This window comes from Pseudochaenichthys georgianus, unplaced genomic scaffold (genome assembly GCF_902827115.2).
Source record: "Pseudochaenichthys georgianus unplaced genomic scaffold, fPseGeo1.2 scaffold_819_arrow_ctg1, whole genome shotgun sequence".
Classification (NCBI taxonomy): domain Eukaryota; kingdom Metazoa; phylum Chordata; class Actinopteri; order Perciformes; family Channichthyidae; genus Pseudochaenichthys; species Pseudochaenichthys georgianus.
In genome coordinates, this window is record NW_027263367.1 from 1 (window position 1) to 18,629 (window position 18,629).

The window sequence follows — 18,629 nt, forward strand, 5'->3', positions numbered from 1 at the left end:
GATGTCACTGGAAAAAGTAGATAATACTACTAAAATCTAGTTCGGGTAAGTTTAAAAGATTCCAAAGGGCAGGTGTTTTTTGGCTCTGGAAACTCTGTGGGTTGGGTTTAGGGTTGGGTTGGGTTTAGGGTTGGGTTGGGTTTAGGGTTAGGGTTGGGTTTAGGGTTGGGTTAGGGTTGGGTTTAGGGTTAGGGTTGGGTTAGGGTTGGGTTTAGGGTTGGGTTGGGTTAGGTTTAGGGTTGGGTTGGGTTTTAGGGTTGGGTTAGGGTTGGGTTTAGGGTTGGGTTGGGTTGGGTTGGGTTTAGGGTTGGGTTGGGTTTAGGGTTGTGTTTAGGGTTAGGGTTGGGTTAGGGTTGGGTTACTGTAAAGCAGCATTTAATCCCAGGAAAAGACACCTATGTCATATAAGAATATCAGAAATCTAAGATGGTTTGTTGTTAGATACGATAACGATATAATACCAATATATTGCCCAACCCCAGTAGGTGTTCGCTATGTGGAGAAAATCAAAAATCATCATATCTCTCATCAATATTGTACAGTGAACTACCGGTGCTTCTACACAATAATCCTATAATGACATTTTGTATGTATAATCATTAGTTATATGGATATATTGGCTGACAAATGATATAATTTCACTGATATGCAGCCTTTTAGAACCAGGAAAAGACACTTACTGCCATATTAACAGTGATATATAGTAGTCAAATATCGATGTGTTTCCCAGCCCTGTGAGAAAGCTGGCAACGAAAAATGCCCCAAACATATTATTACTTCCTCAGCGCTGGCTTGTGTAAAATAGGTCAAATCAAAATGCTCGCACGGCCAAATTAAGAATCACATCACCAGGCCAAATTAAGAATCACATCACCAGGCCAAATTGAAAATGATCTCACCAGGCCTTTCTCGAGCTTTAATCGTCAATACAACGCTGATTTCTTTTTACATAGCTTCAACACTGCTGCCGTTTCCAGCCGTATTCCCCAACAGACGAGTGTAAATATTGAAGGCGATGTGTTCAGTCACTATTTTTAGACCGTCATAGTGTAATTCAACCCTTCAGCTGGTGCTTCGGCCGCCTGATGGAATAAGGTTATGGTGTTTGCACTCGTGTAAATAACCGTGTTCAGTCAGATTATAACAGAGTGACGTAGAATTACTCCGGAAATGATTGGGCTTTGTGTCAAGAAGGAAGAGAACATGAGCTGTTTGAGAAAGAAACCTTATACCTACTATCAAACGATGTACGTCAACAGGGACTAAATCCCCACCCAGGATTACCCCGGAAATAAAAAAACAAACAAAAAAACAGTCAGACAAATACAGATAAGATAAGTTACCTGCCCCCTTCCTGCCGCAGGTGAAATCTGTGGTTTCCGGGTCCACAACGGCCCCTCGGGTTCTGGCTCGGTCCAGTTCGAGGCGGTGGTTCTGGACCGATCCACCGGAGAGGGTCTGGTCCGCTCCAAAGAGCCTCTGGACTGTGAGAGCCAGCGGGAACACAGCTTCACCATCCAGGCCTACGACTGCGGAGAGGGGCCCGACGGCGTCAACAGCAAGAAGTCACACAAGTAAATAAACCCCCTCTCCTTTATTCAACAATAATTAAAGTTGCTATCTGACATTTTTCAGGCTGTGCATTTTAGAGATTAGCCGGTCATTTCTGCTTCCCGTTGGTACTGTAAAGCTTAATTTCCCGCTAATTCCTTTCTATTACAGTACACCAATCAATACATATTCAAACATTAGACTTTTTACATATCAGATTATATAAAATAAGATTGAATGTTATTGTCATTGCACAGATTACATATACTGGTACAACGAAATGCAGTTAGCATCTAGCCAGAAACTGCAAAAAAAGCGGTAAAACTACAAGTTTAAAATATGTTTATACCTTTGACAGATATATAAAAAGGCTAAGGTATATAGAGTATAAAGAGTACTATGTCTTTGGGTATAGACACTATGAACAGCAGTCTTAACATTGGATAATTAAATACACTATGAAGCTGGTAGAAATAAAGACAGTATAACAAAGACACTGTACACAGAATAAATGAAACATTATAGCCCAGCATTGATAGATAGATAGATAGATAGATAGATAGATTGATAGATAGAGAGATTGATAGATGGATGGATGGATAGATAGGTAGGTAGGCAGGTAGGTAGGTAGGTAGGTAGGTAGGCAGGCAGGCAGGTAGGTAGATAGATAGGCAGGTAGGTAGGCAGGCAGGTAGGCAGGTAGGTAGGCAGGTAGGCAGGTAGGTAGGCAGGTAGGTAGGTAGATAGGTAGGCAGGCAGGCAGGTAGGCAGGTAGGCAGGTAGGCAGGCAGGTAGGCAGGCAGGTAGGTAGGTAGATAGGTAGGCAGGCAGGTAGGCAGGTAGGTAGGCAGGTAGGTAGGTAGATAGATAGGCAGGTAGGTAGGCAGGCAGGTAGGCAGGTAGGTAGGCAGGTGGATAGGTAGGTAGATAGATAGGCAGGTAGGTAGGCAGGTAGGTAGGTAGGCAGGCAGGCAGGCAGGTAGGTAGGTAGGCAGGCAGGCAGGTAGGCAGGTAGGTAGGTATGCAGGTAGGCAGGTAGGCAGGTAGGCAGGTGGATAGGTAGGTAGATAGATAGGCAGGTAGGTAGGCAGGTAGATAGGTAGGTAGGTAGGCAGGCAGGTAGGTAGGTAGGCACTAGCAGGTAGATAGATAGGCAGGTAGGTAGGAAGTTAGGTAGGTAGGTAGGTAGGTAGGTAGGTAGGTAGGTAGGTAGGTAGATAGGCAGCATTGACGCTCGTATAATTATATGAATAACTATGGTTACGCTATAGAAGATACAACAATTTTATGAAGTAACGTTTAAAGTGAGTCACTGGAGATAGAAGCTGCAGCGTTCGGTATAAACTGTGCAACACAAATGATACAACATACTCCACATGTTGAAACAATAGGATCTTGATAAACATATTGTTAAACAGGATATTTTAGAGAGGATGTAATGTATGATGGACCTGGAGCGCTTTTAAAGTAAAGAAAGACAGTAATAATTCAGTTTCTGGCAAATAAATGTACGTTTTTTAACACTAAAGGAATCTCTGAGGTAACAAGATGGATTTAAAGAGAAGATACTGCGCCACAGTTTTGGTGCACTGACGTGAAATACATCTCCTTTAGTTTAACGTCTAGACTGCAGAGTTGAGTAGCTTGTGTTCAGGATGAAAGTGCCCACAAAATGTATGCATGGAGCCGGACCTGGAGTGCTTTTAAAGTAATGAGTCAAACCTAGAAAATCAACTGTAAGGTAAAGAAAAAAGGGGACATTTGGTGGTTTCAAATCTCTCTTATTCGACAGAGTTAAAGCTGCAGCACTCTGTAGAAACCCCACATTTTGAAACAATAGGAAGGTAATACACATTATTATTATTATACAGGATATTTCCAGGGCTCACAAATGACGATGGAGTCCGACCTGGAGCGCTTTCAAAGTAAAGACAAGTCAGTAATGATACAGAGCGTACAGGAAGTGACTCATCTTAAGATAGAGACACTCACTGCAGACCTTTGCTGGATTCACATGGGAAGACGACGCCGGCTGTGTTCACAAGAGATGGTGGAGACACTTGCCTATATCTCCACTGACTGACAAATATACTTTTAGTTGTATCGCACTTCTCAAATCTGACTGTTTTATATAAATGAATAGGAACAAAATCACTAAAAAGGACATTGAAAAGGATTGAGACGGTAAAAAAAGGACTTATTTTTACAGAAATGTGAGTTTTTAATAGAGATTTACTGGATTTCCTGAGATAGAAAGATGATTTTCAAGAAGAAGGCTGTCTCAAAGTGCCTTTGGAAAGACAAGGGCTTCAGAAAAGATGGCGGTGACACTTTGACTGTGTCTTGCTTTCATCTCCACTGTCAAATCTGACTGTTATAATTAGGATAAAAATCACAAGAAATTACATGAAAAGGAACGTGACACTAGAATAAACCTTATTTATACAGAAATGTGAGTTTTTAATAGAGATTTAAAGGATTTCCTGAGATAGAAAGATGAACTGTCTCAAAGTAAATACTGGAAGAATGGCTTCAGGGAAGAAGGAGGTGACACGTCCCTGCTCTTGTGTCCTTGGCCGATTCTTTAAAAAGAAAAACCATCATTATTGCAGAACATAATTTCTTCTTCTTCTTCTTCTTCTTCTTCTTCTTCTTCTTCTTCTTCTCTTCTTCTTCTTCTTCTTCTTCTTCTTCTTCTTCTTCTTCTTCTTCTTCTTCTTCTTCTTCTTCTTCTTCTTCTTCTTCTTCTTCTTCTTCTTCTTCTTCTTCAGGGCCACGGTTCATGTTCGTGTGAATGACGTCAATGAGTTTTCCCCGGTGTTTGTGGAGCGTCGCTACGAGGCCTCGGTCCCAGAAGGCCGTCTGTTCGACCGCATCGTGCGCGTGGAGGCTCTGGACGCCGACTGCTCCCCTCAGTACAGCCAGATCTGCTTCTACGACATCATCACTCCCAACGTGCCCTTCGCCATCGACAACGACGGTGAGATGTGTGCTTTTATCCTGTCGCAGTGAATCAGGGGTTTCACCGAGGGCCACATGCAGAACAATATACGAAGGGCTGGAGAGGTTTATCGCCTCATAACAGGGCCGGACTGGGACAATAAGTCAGGACGGGAATTATACACCCAGCCAGGCCACTACCAGTTTTTTGTGCCATTTTGCTGGATTTATTTGTCAATTTTTACAGCATTGCTGCCCGTAGTGATAGCGCTCTAAATCTACTACCCAAAAATAAACATATGGACATGGGTTACTATTTAAAAAAATGTGCAAATCTATTTAGGAACCTATGTGAACATATTTTAAGTGGGGGTGGACCTCAAATCCTATAGGGGGGTCCGGGGGCATGCTCCTCCGGTAAGATTTTTTTTTAAATGTTGGACTTAAATGCATCAATCTGGTGCATTTTGAGGGGGAAATAACGAGATTACACCCATATGAAACATAACTGTATACATTTAAATAATCATAATAACATGGCCATAACCAATAACATCCCATATCCAATATGAAAAAACATTGAAACTTGTTTATTTATTTGTTTTTGGTTCATTTATAGTTGTGAGTTTGTCTGTGCTCCTGAACCAGCCTCACCTGTCTCCCTCTTCTCCTCCTCTTTGAGGCAGCAGCAAAGACTAGTTTTAGCTCTCAACAAGTTTTAATAGTTTATCTTGCCTTTTTTCACCTAGTTAACGTTTTTATTTTTTTATTATTCATGCATATTTTACTAATCACTCCCCCCTCAAATGGAAATATGTGTTTACATAAATGGTGACTAAACCGTTTGAGACCCACAGAGAACTTAGACTAAGTTAACTATCTAAACACTCAGAGAGTCCTTTACCTCACCTGAGCTGTAGTTATCAGTCTCTCAGTCTGACAGGAGAGGACTCTCCCCCCACCTTGTTGTTGAAACAGCTCCTTATATCCGTTAGCGCAGCTAGCTAGCACCAGATGCTAACAACAACAACAACAACAACAACAACAACAACAACAAAACACGTAACCGGTGCGCGCGCTTTATCTCACTCGCCCCACACATAACACACACACCCTCCCGAGCTTGAATGACACACAGAGACCAATCGAGTATGATCTGTATGAAAGTGGCCATGTCGGCAGGCCACATCATGTAGACAGCCAGTCACCCTCTGTGAGGCAGAGTCAGACCCACATTTGCGCAGCGTTGCGTTCACAATACATACGTATATATATATATATATATATATATAAAAAAAAAAAATCCTCAGGCCAGCAGGCCACTTAACAGGCCAGGCCATCGGGAAACCTCCCGGTCCTCCCGATGGCCAGTCCGGGCCTGCCTCATAAGTTCAGTTATAAGTTAGCTAATTTCCTCTCCTCTCTCCTCTCCTCCTAGAGGTATATTGCCTCATAAGTTCAGTTATAAGTTAGCTGGTTAACAGGCTGGTTCATTTAGTCTGAATGTGTGTCTGGTGGCGTGATCAATATTCTTTAGAGTCATTGCGTGCCTATTGATTTGAACACGATCCGTGTATCCATCACTTCCTGGTCTTCTCTAAAGAAGAGGGACCAATGGAAACGTTGTCATGTTGCCGTTGTTCAGCATGGAAACATTCATTAGCTAACAAAGACATTATTGTTCTATTGATATAAAGGGAGGTCAGGTACTCTTTAAAACAGCTGCTAGTTATGGGTACTTTTTACTGAAGTACACTTCAAAGCCTCTTTACTTTCACTTGAGTAAAGAAGTTTAGTCAGTAGCCTACGTCTACTTTCACCAGAGTATTTTTAAACACAAGTATCTGTACTTCTACTTGAGTAAAGGATGTGTGTACTTTAGCCATCTCTGATAATAAGGGGAAATATGAAGGGTGTATGTCAAGCTTGTTAGGTAAAAAAGTTATTGGGCTTTTTTTATTTATATATTATACATATTTTTTATATGTTAGAAAATGTTTCCAAACTTGAATAGACTGAATTTATTTATTTTAAAAAGTGGTCTTATTAAAGGTGGGGTAGGTAAGTTTGAGAAACCGGCTCGAGATCGCTAGAATTTGAAAATACACAACCGGAGAAAATCTGCCACTTCCTCACAGAGCCCCTCCTCCAACACACACGAACGCGCATATGACCAATGAGGGCACGAGATAAGTTTGTGCCCCGATGGAAGGCTGACAGGCAGGTAGGCTAGGTTGTACTTTTTACAGTATTACGGCTTCTACAGATGACATTTTTTTATGGAATTTTTGTCAAAGCACTTAAGATATTAATATTAATCGGGATGTTAAGAGCATTCCATGGAATATAACAAAAAGTGTATCTCGAGCCGGTTTCTGAAACTTACCTACCCCACCTTTAACACATGAATACTACTGTGAAATATATTTTTACAAATATATTTAAGAAGTACAATATAAGACGAGCACAAGTTTCATTTGTGGGCCTTTATAGAGTGGTGCAGGAACGAGTCCTAAAATCCGGAAGTGAGTCAGCATTTCTCCACTTCCTGTTCCCTCGTCTCAGAGCCAATGGGATCTCTTCATAGGATTTTGGAAAATAGCTGGAAATAATGTCTGTGGTTGAAACACATCGAAGAGATGGATCACGTTTTGTTCTACGGCATTAAATCCATAAGCAGGGACCCCACTGGGGATTTTTGAAGAGTTGACGTGTCTGAAAAACGATGGTTGTTACCAAGTGGCTGAATAGGACTACAGAAGTTGTCGAGGCCGTTGTACGTCATTACACCGAACACGTAAACACTCCTCTACTGTAAGTTTGTTTGCCGTGTTCTGCCTGAAAGCAAGTCCCTGCCTCCTGCACACTGTTCAAACAAACACTTCAACTTGTACCATTTAGAATCTGTATTTTTGAATATGGATCTTAAGTTGGCGTGATGTTGAAGCAGCGACCCTGCTGTAGTTCCTTTGTAGCATAATGTTAGCATTTGGCTTCTGGCGACTAGATTTATGATTAGAAAATGATAAAAGTAGGGTAGACATGTGGAGATTATCCGGGTGAACAAACGTGCATTCATCAAACAGGTTTGTTTTTCCAAAATCCTATGGAGAAATCTCGTTGCTTTTTTGTCGAGGGAACCCATGCGCAGCTTGCTTCCGGGTCGGCCTACAAACATACGTAATTTAGAATTAGCTGAGGGCCGATTCAAAATAGTCCCCGTGCCGTAGTTTGGACACCCCTGCAGTAAATCAACGTGCTCAGAGACTCTATTAATATGTGCTCTGCTTCAGAAATACAATAACCCCCGTCAGCAGGCCCGCCTTAACCTGCCATCAGGCCCTGGGGCTGATGGTTTTGTAGGCCCCCTATTTAAACAACAAATGAAAGTCATTTATAGCCTCGGCAGGCTCTGTGATCACACTTCTCCACTCTGCTCTGCGCGCGCCTGGTCCTCTCCTCCAGATGAGTGACGTATCGGGCCTCCCTCGTGTATCTGTCCGGTTGCCGTTGGCTCCCCTCCACGTAGCAAGTCCTCGTCGTCCTCATCTCCTCCAACAGATAATGTCCCTCCTGTCCGTTTTTCCTCTCCCGCTACTCCATCGCTATCAGAACCAGACGGCCTACTTGGCTCCGAGGCCCCCGCGGCCGGCACCGCTACTGCTCGGTACAGAACTAATCCGTCCTTCCTCCTCATCCCGGCCTACAGGTTTAAAATAACCTGTAAGCTTCGGCATTTTTTGTAATAGCTGCTTGTCTCGAAACTCCTTTTCCCTCAACAATTTCCTTTCCCGAGCGCCACTCTCACACTTTCTCTTCTCAAACTTTTTCTCCTAAACAACCTTCATCTGTCACTCAATCACTCGCAATTTGAATAAGTCACATGTGAAACATATTCTCATTCTGATTGGCTGTTAAGTGGTGCCCACTGACTGTTTCGGAGTCATCTCTGGAATCCATCGATCTGATTGATTAGCGGAGCAAATGATCAAAATACTACGGAGGGAAGATATTTTCGTTTGGATTACTTTTCTCGGGGAAGCTTGCGAGTGTGTGTGTGTTTGTGTATTTGTGTATTTTTGCGTTTGTGTGTATTGTGTTTGTTTCCCAGGGAAAACACTCACGAGAAACACAGGCTGTTGTTCTGCCTGCTGTGACGTCAAGTTACTCCGTTCTCCGCTTGTAATTATGCCGAAGCTTCAAAGTTGTATTTATCTGACTTTGCCGAAACAATTTTAATATTCTGAAAGCCAAGACTTTGTTTATTTGAGACCAGATGAAAACAAACCGTAACGGACCCTGCCGTGTTATCTATGATTACTATACGCCTACCTTCATAATGTCAGCCGGAGGGAGGAGGAGTGAGAGCTGTCATCTTCCCTTTACAAGCTTCAAACATTTATTTATCGTGTGATTTTGGAAATAAAAGTTTCATATTCTGAAAGCCAAGACTTTGTTTATTTAAATGTTTTGTAAAAACATCCGAAATAAAAAACTTTTTTTTTTAATTTTTTTTTTTTTTTAAACTTTTGTATTGGCTCATGATAGGCCCCTGATCTCCGTAGGCCCCAGGTCAGCCCGTGCATTAAGGCGGCCCTGCCCGTCAGCAGTCAGCACGTTATCTCCTCAAACTGCACATCTGGCCTTGGCTTGCAAGCAAAATCACTCAATCCGACTCATAAAACTGCAGATATGATTTATTTTGAATACATAAAAACACACACACCCACACCTGAAAAGACGAGCATGTTTTAAATTCAGCGCACAGGTAAAGATGTTGAAATAGACTCTACGTGGGTGTCTTTTTGTTCTGCCTGCATAAACATGGAAGCAGCTTTTTGGTTTAATATAGCATCCTTTTTTGTATACATACTTTGACGTAATTGTACCCATTGACGGGAGGGTGGGCGATTACAATGAGAGAGTCACTGTTTTAGCATGACTCTGCAGATTTGACCTTTTCTTGTTTCCAGAGGATGAGCAGCACACAGATCTGATGTTTCCTAACTTGCTCAGACGCTGAGGGCTTGTCATTGTCTGTTTTCCTTTCTCCTCTGCCTCCTCCTTTAATTTCACTATCTCTTTCATCCCACTGTTTCTCCTCTCGCCATGTCTCACCTATTGTCTGTCAGCTGCCATGCGGAGCGCTGTCAGACGCTATTCGCTGCCGCCTTTATCTGTAAAAACAGGAAAAGCCATTCACTTCTCATTCTGTTCGCTGCAATTCATCCTCCTCCGCCTCTGGATTAAGTGCTCTGAGTACGATTCTGTTATTGTGTTCACGCAGCGATAGAAGCTTTATCAATGAGCGTCATTTGTGCTTTTTTTTTAATCAATTATGCAAGCTCTCTGCTGATGACTAACGCGGCTATTTCTGTTTCCCTTTTATTCTTGTGTTTCATCACGTCTAATGCTCGCTTTCGTTGTGTTTGTCTCCTAGGCAGAGGTGGGAAGTGGAGTGCAAATACTTTGTTACTACTTAACCCTTATGTTGTGTCGGGTCTCCCGTTTCAAGTCAAAATGATATAATAACAGTGGCTGCCGGCCCATAGGGGCGCCGCCCACCCTCTTCCCACGTGTTTGATTGTCATTAAAAAAAAAAAAAATTACTTTTTTTTTTTTTTAATGAACAAGGTAAATATTATATAATTGGTATCAGTAAAATGTATAATCTACAATAAAATTGTTTTACGATGTCTAAATTCACATGTTTCCTGCCTGGCCGCAGTGTGCATCATTACCCTCTCTCGTCCGGGCCGTAGAAAGGAGCCCTCAGCCAGAGCAGCCAACAAGCTGACTGTTGCTATCTGTATACTATGCCGCCGAAACATAATTTCAGCCCATCAGCGTCGACAGATCTGATGCTCAAAGGGCGCCGTGTCAGCGCCCTGGCCTGTGTGTCTGTGAGTTGTTTGGACTCGTATCCGGTGACGCTACAGTAGTTGTCTGCAGGTGGAGACTCCGGTGCTAGTGGATCGTCGGAGCTGTAGATTAACATTTATATGCTTATTGTAGTTGTAAGGGCAATGCCTGTGGCACCATGGAGCATGTGTGTGGGCTGGACCTGTGTTTTACAGGAAAGGAGTGAGCAGAGGGTGGAGTTGTCGATTCTTGTTCAGTTTTCATCTTCCTCACCCTCTCAAACTTTGAGTTGCGGGCGCTGCTAAAGAGACGCGCTACCATGGAAACCAAACAATGGTGTAACTGTATTAAAGTCCGAGTGGAAACAGTCGTGAGTAAATCTGATTTTGTCAGAAATCGGGAGAAATATGACCCCGGGAGGAAACCCCCTCTAACATCACCAGATAATTTAAGGGGTCATTTCTCAAAAATGTCTTCCGGGGGAGGATCCCCCCGGACCGCCTTAGGTCCCTATTTCCATAGCCCCACCAAACATATTTTCCACCTGCCGCCACTGTATAATAACTATACTCTAGTTTTTTTTATCGGAACAGGCTTCATGATATCCTCCACATCAGCTATATAAACACTACAACACTCATTTTGACAATTTTAGCCAAGTCTGAAGGTCTCTAAAAGTGTATAACTTGGTGTTCGGGTCTGGGGAGACCCAGCAGAATTGTTGTGGGTGACTCGAGGTCAAATTTGGCCCAATCAAGATTCATCTTTGACTTTAGACACCCCTCCCCCTTCATCCACTGTAACAATAATTGTAAGTCTATTATAGTCAGATAACATCATTATCCATTGTCTTCACTATGGGGAATATAATGAGTGATTGTACGGTTATGAATGCATGATGAGTTATGATGATGTCGTTTAAACAATATTGGACCAATGGAAACGTTGTCATGTTGCCGTTGTTCAGCATGGAAACATTCATTAGCTAACAATGACATTATTGTTCTGTTAATATAAAGGGAGGTCAGGTACTCTTTAAAACAGCTGCTAGTTATGGGTACTTTTTACTGAAGTACATTTCAAAGCCTCTTTACATTTACTTGAGTAAAGAAGTTTAGTCAGTACTTCTACTTTTACCAGAGTATTTTTAAACACGAGTATCTGTACTTCTACTTGAGTAAAGGATGTGTGTACTTTGTCTCCTAGGTAACATCAAGAACACGGAGCCTCTGGACTCCAAGCGGCAGCGCGTTCACACCTTCTGGGTGACCGCCTTCGACTGCGGGAAGAACCGCGCTCAGGCCGACGCTCAGGTGGTCGTCACGGTGAAGCCGTCCTGCAAACCGGGCTGGATCGGTAATCAATAACTCACATCGCTCTCTTTCTGTCCGCATTATCACGCCCGGATGACTCTGCAGGTTTCAGGGGAAGCGTTCAATGTCTCGCATTTAGTATAGAAATGCACAAGGGGTCGTTAACCCTGGGGAAGATAGGGACATTTCCTGAGTGTTTTTTAAAGAGGCCCTATTATGCTTTTGGGGTCCCTTTCCTGAAGTGTGTTATATTGGTTTTGGTGCATCTAAATGGTTTGCAGAGGCTAAAATCCCTGTGTTTCCTTCAGAGGGAGTTTCTCTCCCACACTCCCCCCCCCTGCCTGAAACGCCTCCATTGTTGACTTCCTTAACATAATGACTTCACTATGTAAAACTCAAGTGTCTATTGGCTAACGCTCCAACACATTGTACCTCATGGGTTATAGGGGCGGGACATCTCTAAGCAATTGACCAATCAGAGCCGGCCAGCTAACCAATCAGAGCAGACTGGGCTCTGGTTTCAGACAGAGGGTGAAAAGAGGTGCTGCAGCACAGGCAGTATGAGAGAAATAAAGAGCTTTTTGAACATTAAAGCATGGAGACATGTCCCAGTAGAGACACTACATACTGATATGAACCTGAATGAATGGCTCATTGCGTCCCTTTAACTTTTTCAGCATATCATTTGTAAAAATAAGTTCTGAAAAAAACTTGCACCAGGAAATGTGAACAAATGTTACCATCAGAAAGGTTTTTCTGCACAACAAGAAAACATATAATGCGATGTCAATATAGAACCATTGAATGTGCAAGCTAAAATACCCCCCCCCCTAGCTTACTTATTATAAAATGACCAAAAAATCAGGCGTACACTGATCAGTAACTTTCAACATTTCTTGACAGTTTCTTCCTGGTAGTTATCTACTCTGACTTCATACCGATCTACCCTTTACATTGCCCTCAACGTGTGTTGAACTCCATTTGATAGTCTAATAACGCCGATGTTCGTAACACCTTTCAACACAGAGCGTTATGACGCCTTCGCATGAATCATTCATGCATGTTTTTACAGAGCTGCAGTTGAAGACGTAGTGTTGAACCTCAAGTGATATCAAGGGGAAGGCCTTTAATCAAATGTGTGAATATATTTATAGAACCACAGATACTACCACTGCACGTTAGATTCCTCGAGAAGTCTATTGACAGTCTGATAATATATTCAATTTGAAAATGTCATACAGTGCATTTTAATACATATTCACATGTTATTTATTCAGCTATTCAATGTATATACTCAATGTATTGTTCAAAGTAACCAGAAACAGAACCATTGTGGGAAGTTTCCTTAATATAATATGGTATAAAATCCCGAAGAGCCTCTGTGTTTCAATTGCATTAAACAATATAGGAAAGGAAGAGAGAGATAAAGGAAACGTTTGAGAAGTAGGAACTTGAACACACAGCAGGTGTCTTGCGATACAAATATATATATAAAAGTTTTTTTTTTTTTTTGTAAACACACAATGTTGTGTCTATAGAGAGGCGAAGTCCCGCCCATCTACTTCCGACCCATGGGACCTTATTTCGGAAAAATTATGTGTGTGTAATTCGTGGCACAATTCAAACGGGATCGTCAAAAGATCTTTCTCTCGCCATTGACTTCAATACATACTTTTTCCGAAATAAGGTCCCATGGAGGTGGGGACTTCGCCTCTCTATACTTTCACAACCATATACAGTATCTACAGAGTTTCTCTCAGACTCTCTGCGTAAAGTTGAAGCTGAATCCCACGATTTCACTTCTAATAACATCAACCTTTTACACATAAACTGACTAACAGATGAGAGTTGTGTTCACGTTCAAGGGACGTGAAATAAATGTCATGTTATGAGACGATGAGAGATGTATGGCAGGTGAGAGACTATGAAATTAATTGGTTCAAATGTTTGCTCGACAAAACAATGCAGCATCAATAAAAAATACCTTTTTTAAGGTGAGATTTAAAAAAAAAAAAAAAACCTCAGGGCCAAGAATTCCACCTCAATAAGCTTTATAGGCAAACACAGGCAAAACAACAAAAAATAAGCAAATTGCAAAATCAGATTTAACAAAACAACCTCAAGGCTCTAAAGAGAAATCAATCACTAGAAGCCATTACGAAAGTCAATAATAAAACCAACAAAACCAACAAGTAAACGAGCAAACATGAAATCTCAAAGCAAACATCAACCAGCAAATTCATTAAATAATTTAGCGAGAGTGTGCATCTGTTTGTATTGATATGTGCTTGTAAGTAAGTGCGGGTTTACAAAAGCACATCAATCTATTCCTCATGAAGGAGAAGCGTTTATTATAATTAAATATTAGGAGTAGTTTGGTTCATCAGTACAGAACCTATAGTTACAATTCTTAAGGGAGGACCTCACGCATCGTCAGAAAATAAAACCCTCTCTCTTTTCCTCCGTACCCAAATCTCTAAAAACGGGGCTACAACGGAGCTGATCCAGATTTGTTTCTGATTGGGCCGTGGGTCCACATTTCCGATATGACGTAATATCTGAAATGTGGACCCACGGCCCAATCAGAAACGTTGCTATCAGAAACAATGCCCGACTGTTTTGGACGTAATATGGTCGGTGTTCACATTAGCATCGCTAACACTCAGAGCTAACCTGTACTGGAGAGCATGTGTGTGAAGAAGCAGGAAGTAAAAAGGAACTCACCTTGTGGTATAACCGGCAAGAGAGAAAGCCTTTGAGCTCCAGACTGTTTCAGAGAGAATCCTTGATAATCTATGATATGGCGTTTCATCACGGCAGCATTTAGTTTAGACAGTAGCTGCCGGGTCCCGCATGAGCTCAGACCCCTACTTTTTTGTTTTAAAGCTTTATACCCAGAATCAGCACTTTAGAAACAGGAAGTGAAATAGAGGGACATGAGGCATGGCTAGAATGGGTGATCTGTTTGGTGTTTTGAGCAACATACTTCATAGACATGTTTTTTATATATTTGTATATATCTGAGACCTATGCTATTGCCTAAAGATAGCATGATAGGTGACCTTTAAGACAAAATGAAATACGGTTTATTGCAGTGATAACTATTTATATACATTTATATTGCAAGGTGACAACAGGAATGTTTATCAGGGCACTTAGCAGAGCTTTGTTGTGTACAAATGTTGATGTTTATTTTCAGGATGAATACGTTGCAAAGTAGATATACAAAAAGGATAATAAGAAATATGTATTTTTAAGAAACAATTTAGCATTAAAAAAGGAAGAAGAAAAAAGTACAAGATGTTATTCACGTTAATGTAATGCATAATGTTTTTGGGGTGGATACAAAGTCAGTATCAGTGTACATAACCTATAGTTACAATTCTTAAGGGAGCTAGACTAAAATGCAAATGTAACACCCTTGCATTGAAGAGACGTTCCTCTTTATAAATGGAGGCTTTTGGGAATGTGTTTTGCTCCTCTCTTACTTGTTGTGTACAAATGTTGATGCTCATGTTTATTTCAGGATGGGCTAAGCGTGTGGAGTACACCCCCGGCTCCGGCAGCATCCCGCTGTTTCCCAGCCTGCACCTGGAGACCTGCGAGGAGACGGTGTGGAACATCCAGGCCACCGTAGAGCTGCAGACGGGACACATCGGGAAGGGCTGCGACAGAGACAGCTACTCCGACAGATCCGTGAGGCGCCTGTGTGGTGAGACCTGCTTTCACAAAGAATGAAATGCTTTGTTGTCAAATGTCCAATAGATACAGTGAAGGTTTGGCTATTATCACTACGGGTGTTGCACTACTAAATACTGTTAATATTTACATTAATGATGTGACCTGTCGTTATTGAATTGCTCTTTTTACTGCACTGTTAGTGTACAGTTTTATTATTATTGTGCTGCTGTGTTTATTGTATTTTTGTAACTCTGGCACAACAGTTTCCTTCAGGATAAATTAAGTCCTATATTATCTTATCTTATCTTATGAACATCTTTAAAGGTCACCTATTATGCTATATTCGAACAATATATTATAGGGCCATATCTATACAAAACATGTCTCAAAATATCAAGCAGACGAGGTGAGTACCTTTTTAAAATGTAAACACAGACCATATTACTTCCAAAACACATCGCGCATTGTTTCTGATACAGCGACGTTTCTGATAGGCCCGGAGGCGTAAAGCCAGCCCACATTTGAGTAATGTCGTCATGACGCAGCAAATCAGCGTTTTGTTTTCTGACACTTTGTGAGTCTCCTGAGTCTGACACACCGGGGAGGACACATATTTATGTATGAAAGACATCAACAAGTGCATTTTGCATGATACGAGACCTTTAAGTCCCAGCTACGAACTATATACTTAAGATGTAAGAGGAATAAAGGAAATAAAATAGTGCAAAATATACTAAAGCAAGAGGCAAAATGGCACAAGCAAGTTGCAAAAAAAGGAAATATAGAATAAGATAAAGCAGAATGTAAAATGAAATACTGCACAGTTGAATAATCCTATTTAATGTTTTAATTTGAGAAACATAGGGAAGTTAAAAACAGAAACTGGCACATCGTACTACAATATATAACAACAATACATCTGTAATAATCTGTCAATTACAATAAACACAGTAGTGCGTTAATATTAAAAATTATATTAATTCTGAAAACCACATTATAGCTCAAAATACATTTACAATACATTAAATAATAATACATAATAACTAAATCAGTATTGCAAAGTTAAATAATTCCCCAGGTTATTTAGCCTACTGTAGATGAAGTCCCTATTGCACATTTTTGGAGGGATACTTTACACATTAATAATATATAAATATGTGGATATGTAGATGATCCCTTTTTAATAATAATGATAATAAAGCTTTATCTATATAGCACTTTTCATACAACACATGCAGCTCAAAGTGCTTTACAAAATGACACATCACAAGTTAAAAACACACAACAAGAAATTCCCCTCAGACTTTAAGAACTTTAAAAGGTGCATGCAGCAAAATATAACATTTGATCAGGTTGATAGACACAAAATAATGATTTCTCTCCAACAGATGAGACACAAGACAACTGAGTCGATGCAACAATATAAAATATAAAACCTCATATAATATAATGACTCCCCCCCCCCCCTCTCTCTCCCCCTCCCCTCAGGTGCTGTGAGGGGAGAGGTAGACCTCCTCCCTCCTCCCTCTCCCGCTGCCAACTGGACCTCCGCTCTGCCCACGCTCCCCTCCTCCGACTCCTCTCTCGTCTTCTCCTTTAACGGGTCGACCCACGTGGCGGTGGTGCCCAACTCGGTGGTCACCGCTCTGTCCGGAGACCACTTCACGCTGCAGCTGTGGATTAGGAGGGGCGGGGCCAACATCCAGCCCACCACCCCCCAGACCAGAGGCAGCCGCAAGGAGGAGGAGACCATCGTGTGCAGCACGGTCAAGAACGGTGAGGAACACTCAGTCTTTGGCTCATTGTACTCTTCTCTATACAGGTCTGCAGAGATGGTGAAAGTACACACATCCTTTACTCAAGTAGAAGTACAGATACTCGTGTTTAAAAATACTCTGGTAAAAGTAGAAGTACTGACTAAACTTCTTTAAAAGTACTGCGGTGTGAAAGTGCCTAATGTACTTTAATACTGTACTTAAGAATGATTTTGAGCCAATTCAATTGTACTTTACTTTAGTATTTAAGAGGAAAATATTGTGTTATAAATATATAAATCAAAAGTACCGTGATTGAGTAGAGTGTATATTGTAGAATCGTGGTTTTAATAGCATTTGAAAGGAGTATTTCCAATGGGGAGAATTTATTGGGCGATTTGGGGAAGGAAAACATCAGATAATAAACCCTCGGAAGGTTATCCACTCCCCAGATCTGCAGAGAAAGAGAGGGCTGAAAAAATAAAAGCTTTGTATTCCTCAACGAGCACCAAGGTGATCCTGAAAGAGATACTTAGCTCCAGCTGCTGCACCTGAGCAGACGAGCAGTAAACTGCGATGTGCCGGGCAGAATAATGTGTGTATCATGTGAATATTTACAGCTTTACAACTTTGGTATAAAAGCAGCAAATCTTCCTGAGGGTAGCAATAAAACTCACCAGATAAAAACTGATATTGCACATTGTTCGAAAAATATCACTCGTCACCGGCTTGAGCTTCAACATCAGGATCCATGTATTTCTGATCCTCTCCGGAATGGAAGGAGTCATCACATACAGAGCATCAACTACTTCCTGAACAGCGTCCTTCACATGCTGATATCCAAGAGAGGGAGTTACACAGTCACAAGATGGAGGAATACCGGGTCTTGTAGGTAATCATAGATCCTGTCATGTACACATTTTTTTTAGACAATGCATTTTTTTAGACAATGCATCATCTTGTTAAATCAAAAAATATTATTTTGAGTTGTATCTCAGATTATTTCTTTTCAATTATCTAACATCAGAACACAGAACACTTTTGAACATTTGCGGCTTATTTTGTAACGCAACATTTCCTGATTCTGGTAAAATATAGTTCAAAATGAGTTCTCCTGCTAATTTCAAGATCTGATTTATCTAAATACCCCTTCTTATTACAATACATCTTACCGAGCTAATTTTCACTTGTTCTATTGGCAGAACTTTGTACATATTTCAAGTGAGAACACCTCATTACCAAAATGACGAAAAATGTTCCTCAACAACCTTTTTTACACGACTAAGACGAGACGATGACGAGCTAAAAATAGATTCTTGATAATAAAAACTATGACGAAATGTTATATTTAGTTTTCGTTGACGAGATGAGACGGGACTAAGGTGTTAATGGTGGACTATCGGACATTCAAAATGCAGGGTATTTCCCCCCAATTGTCCGTCTTGTCTGTCATCTTACGCTGCAGACTAGTAGTACCGTTAAAAACCTTAACGATACCCACTCCTAGATATTACAAGTAGTGTGAAAT

General features: G+C 41.2%; 1 protein-coding gene across 1 annotated transcript in view; it reads left to right on the forward strand.

Annotated features, from left to right (window-relative positions):
* Positions 1-1,363: 1,363 nt before the first annotated feature.
* Positions 1,364-18,629, forward strand: part of clstn3 (calsyntenin 3) — a gene marked incomplete at its 5' end in the record, with an annotated part of 50,488 nt that continues 33,222 nt past the window's right edge. The window contains 5 exons of the mRNA XM_034080017.2: positions 1,364-1,574; positions 4,323-4,531; positions 11,560-11,709; positions 15,193-15,378; positions 16,836-17,123. Of these exons, the coding sequence (XP_033935908.2) occupies positions 1,364-1,574; positions 4,323-4,531; positions 11,560-11,709; positions 15,193-15,378; positions 16,836-17,123 (1,044 nt within the window). The remainder of the gene's footprint in view (positions 1,575-4,322; positions 4,532-11,559; positions 11,710-15,192; positions 15,379-16,835; positions 17,124-18,629) is intronic.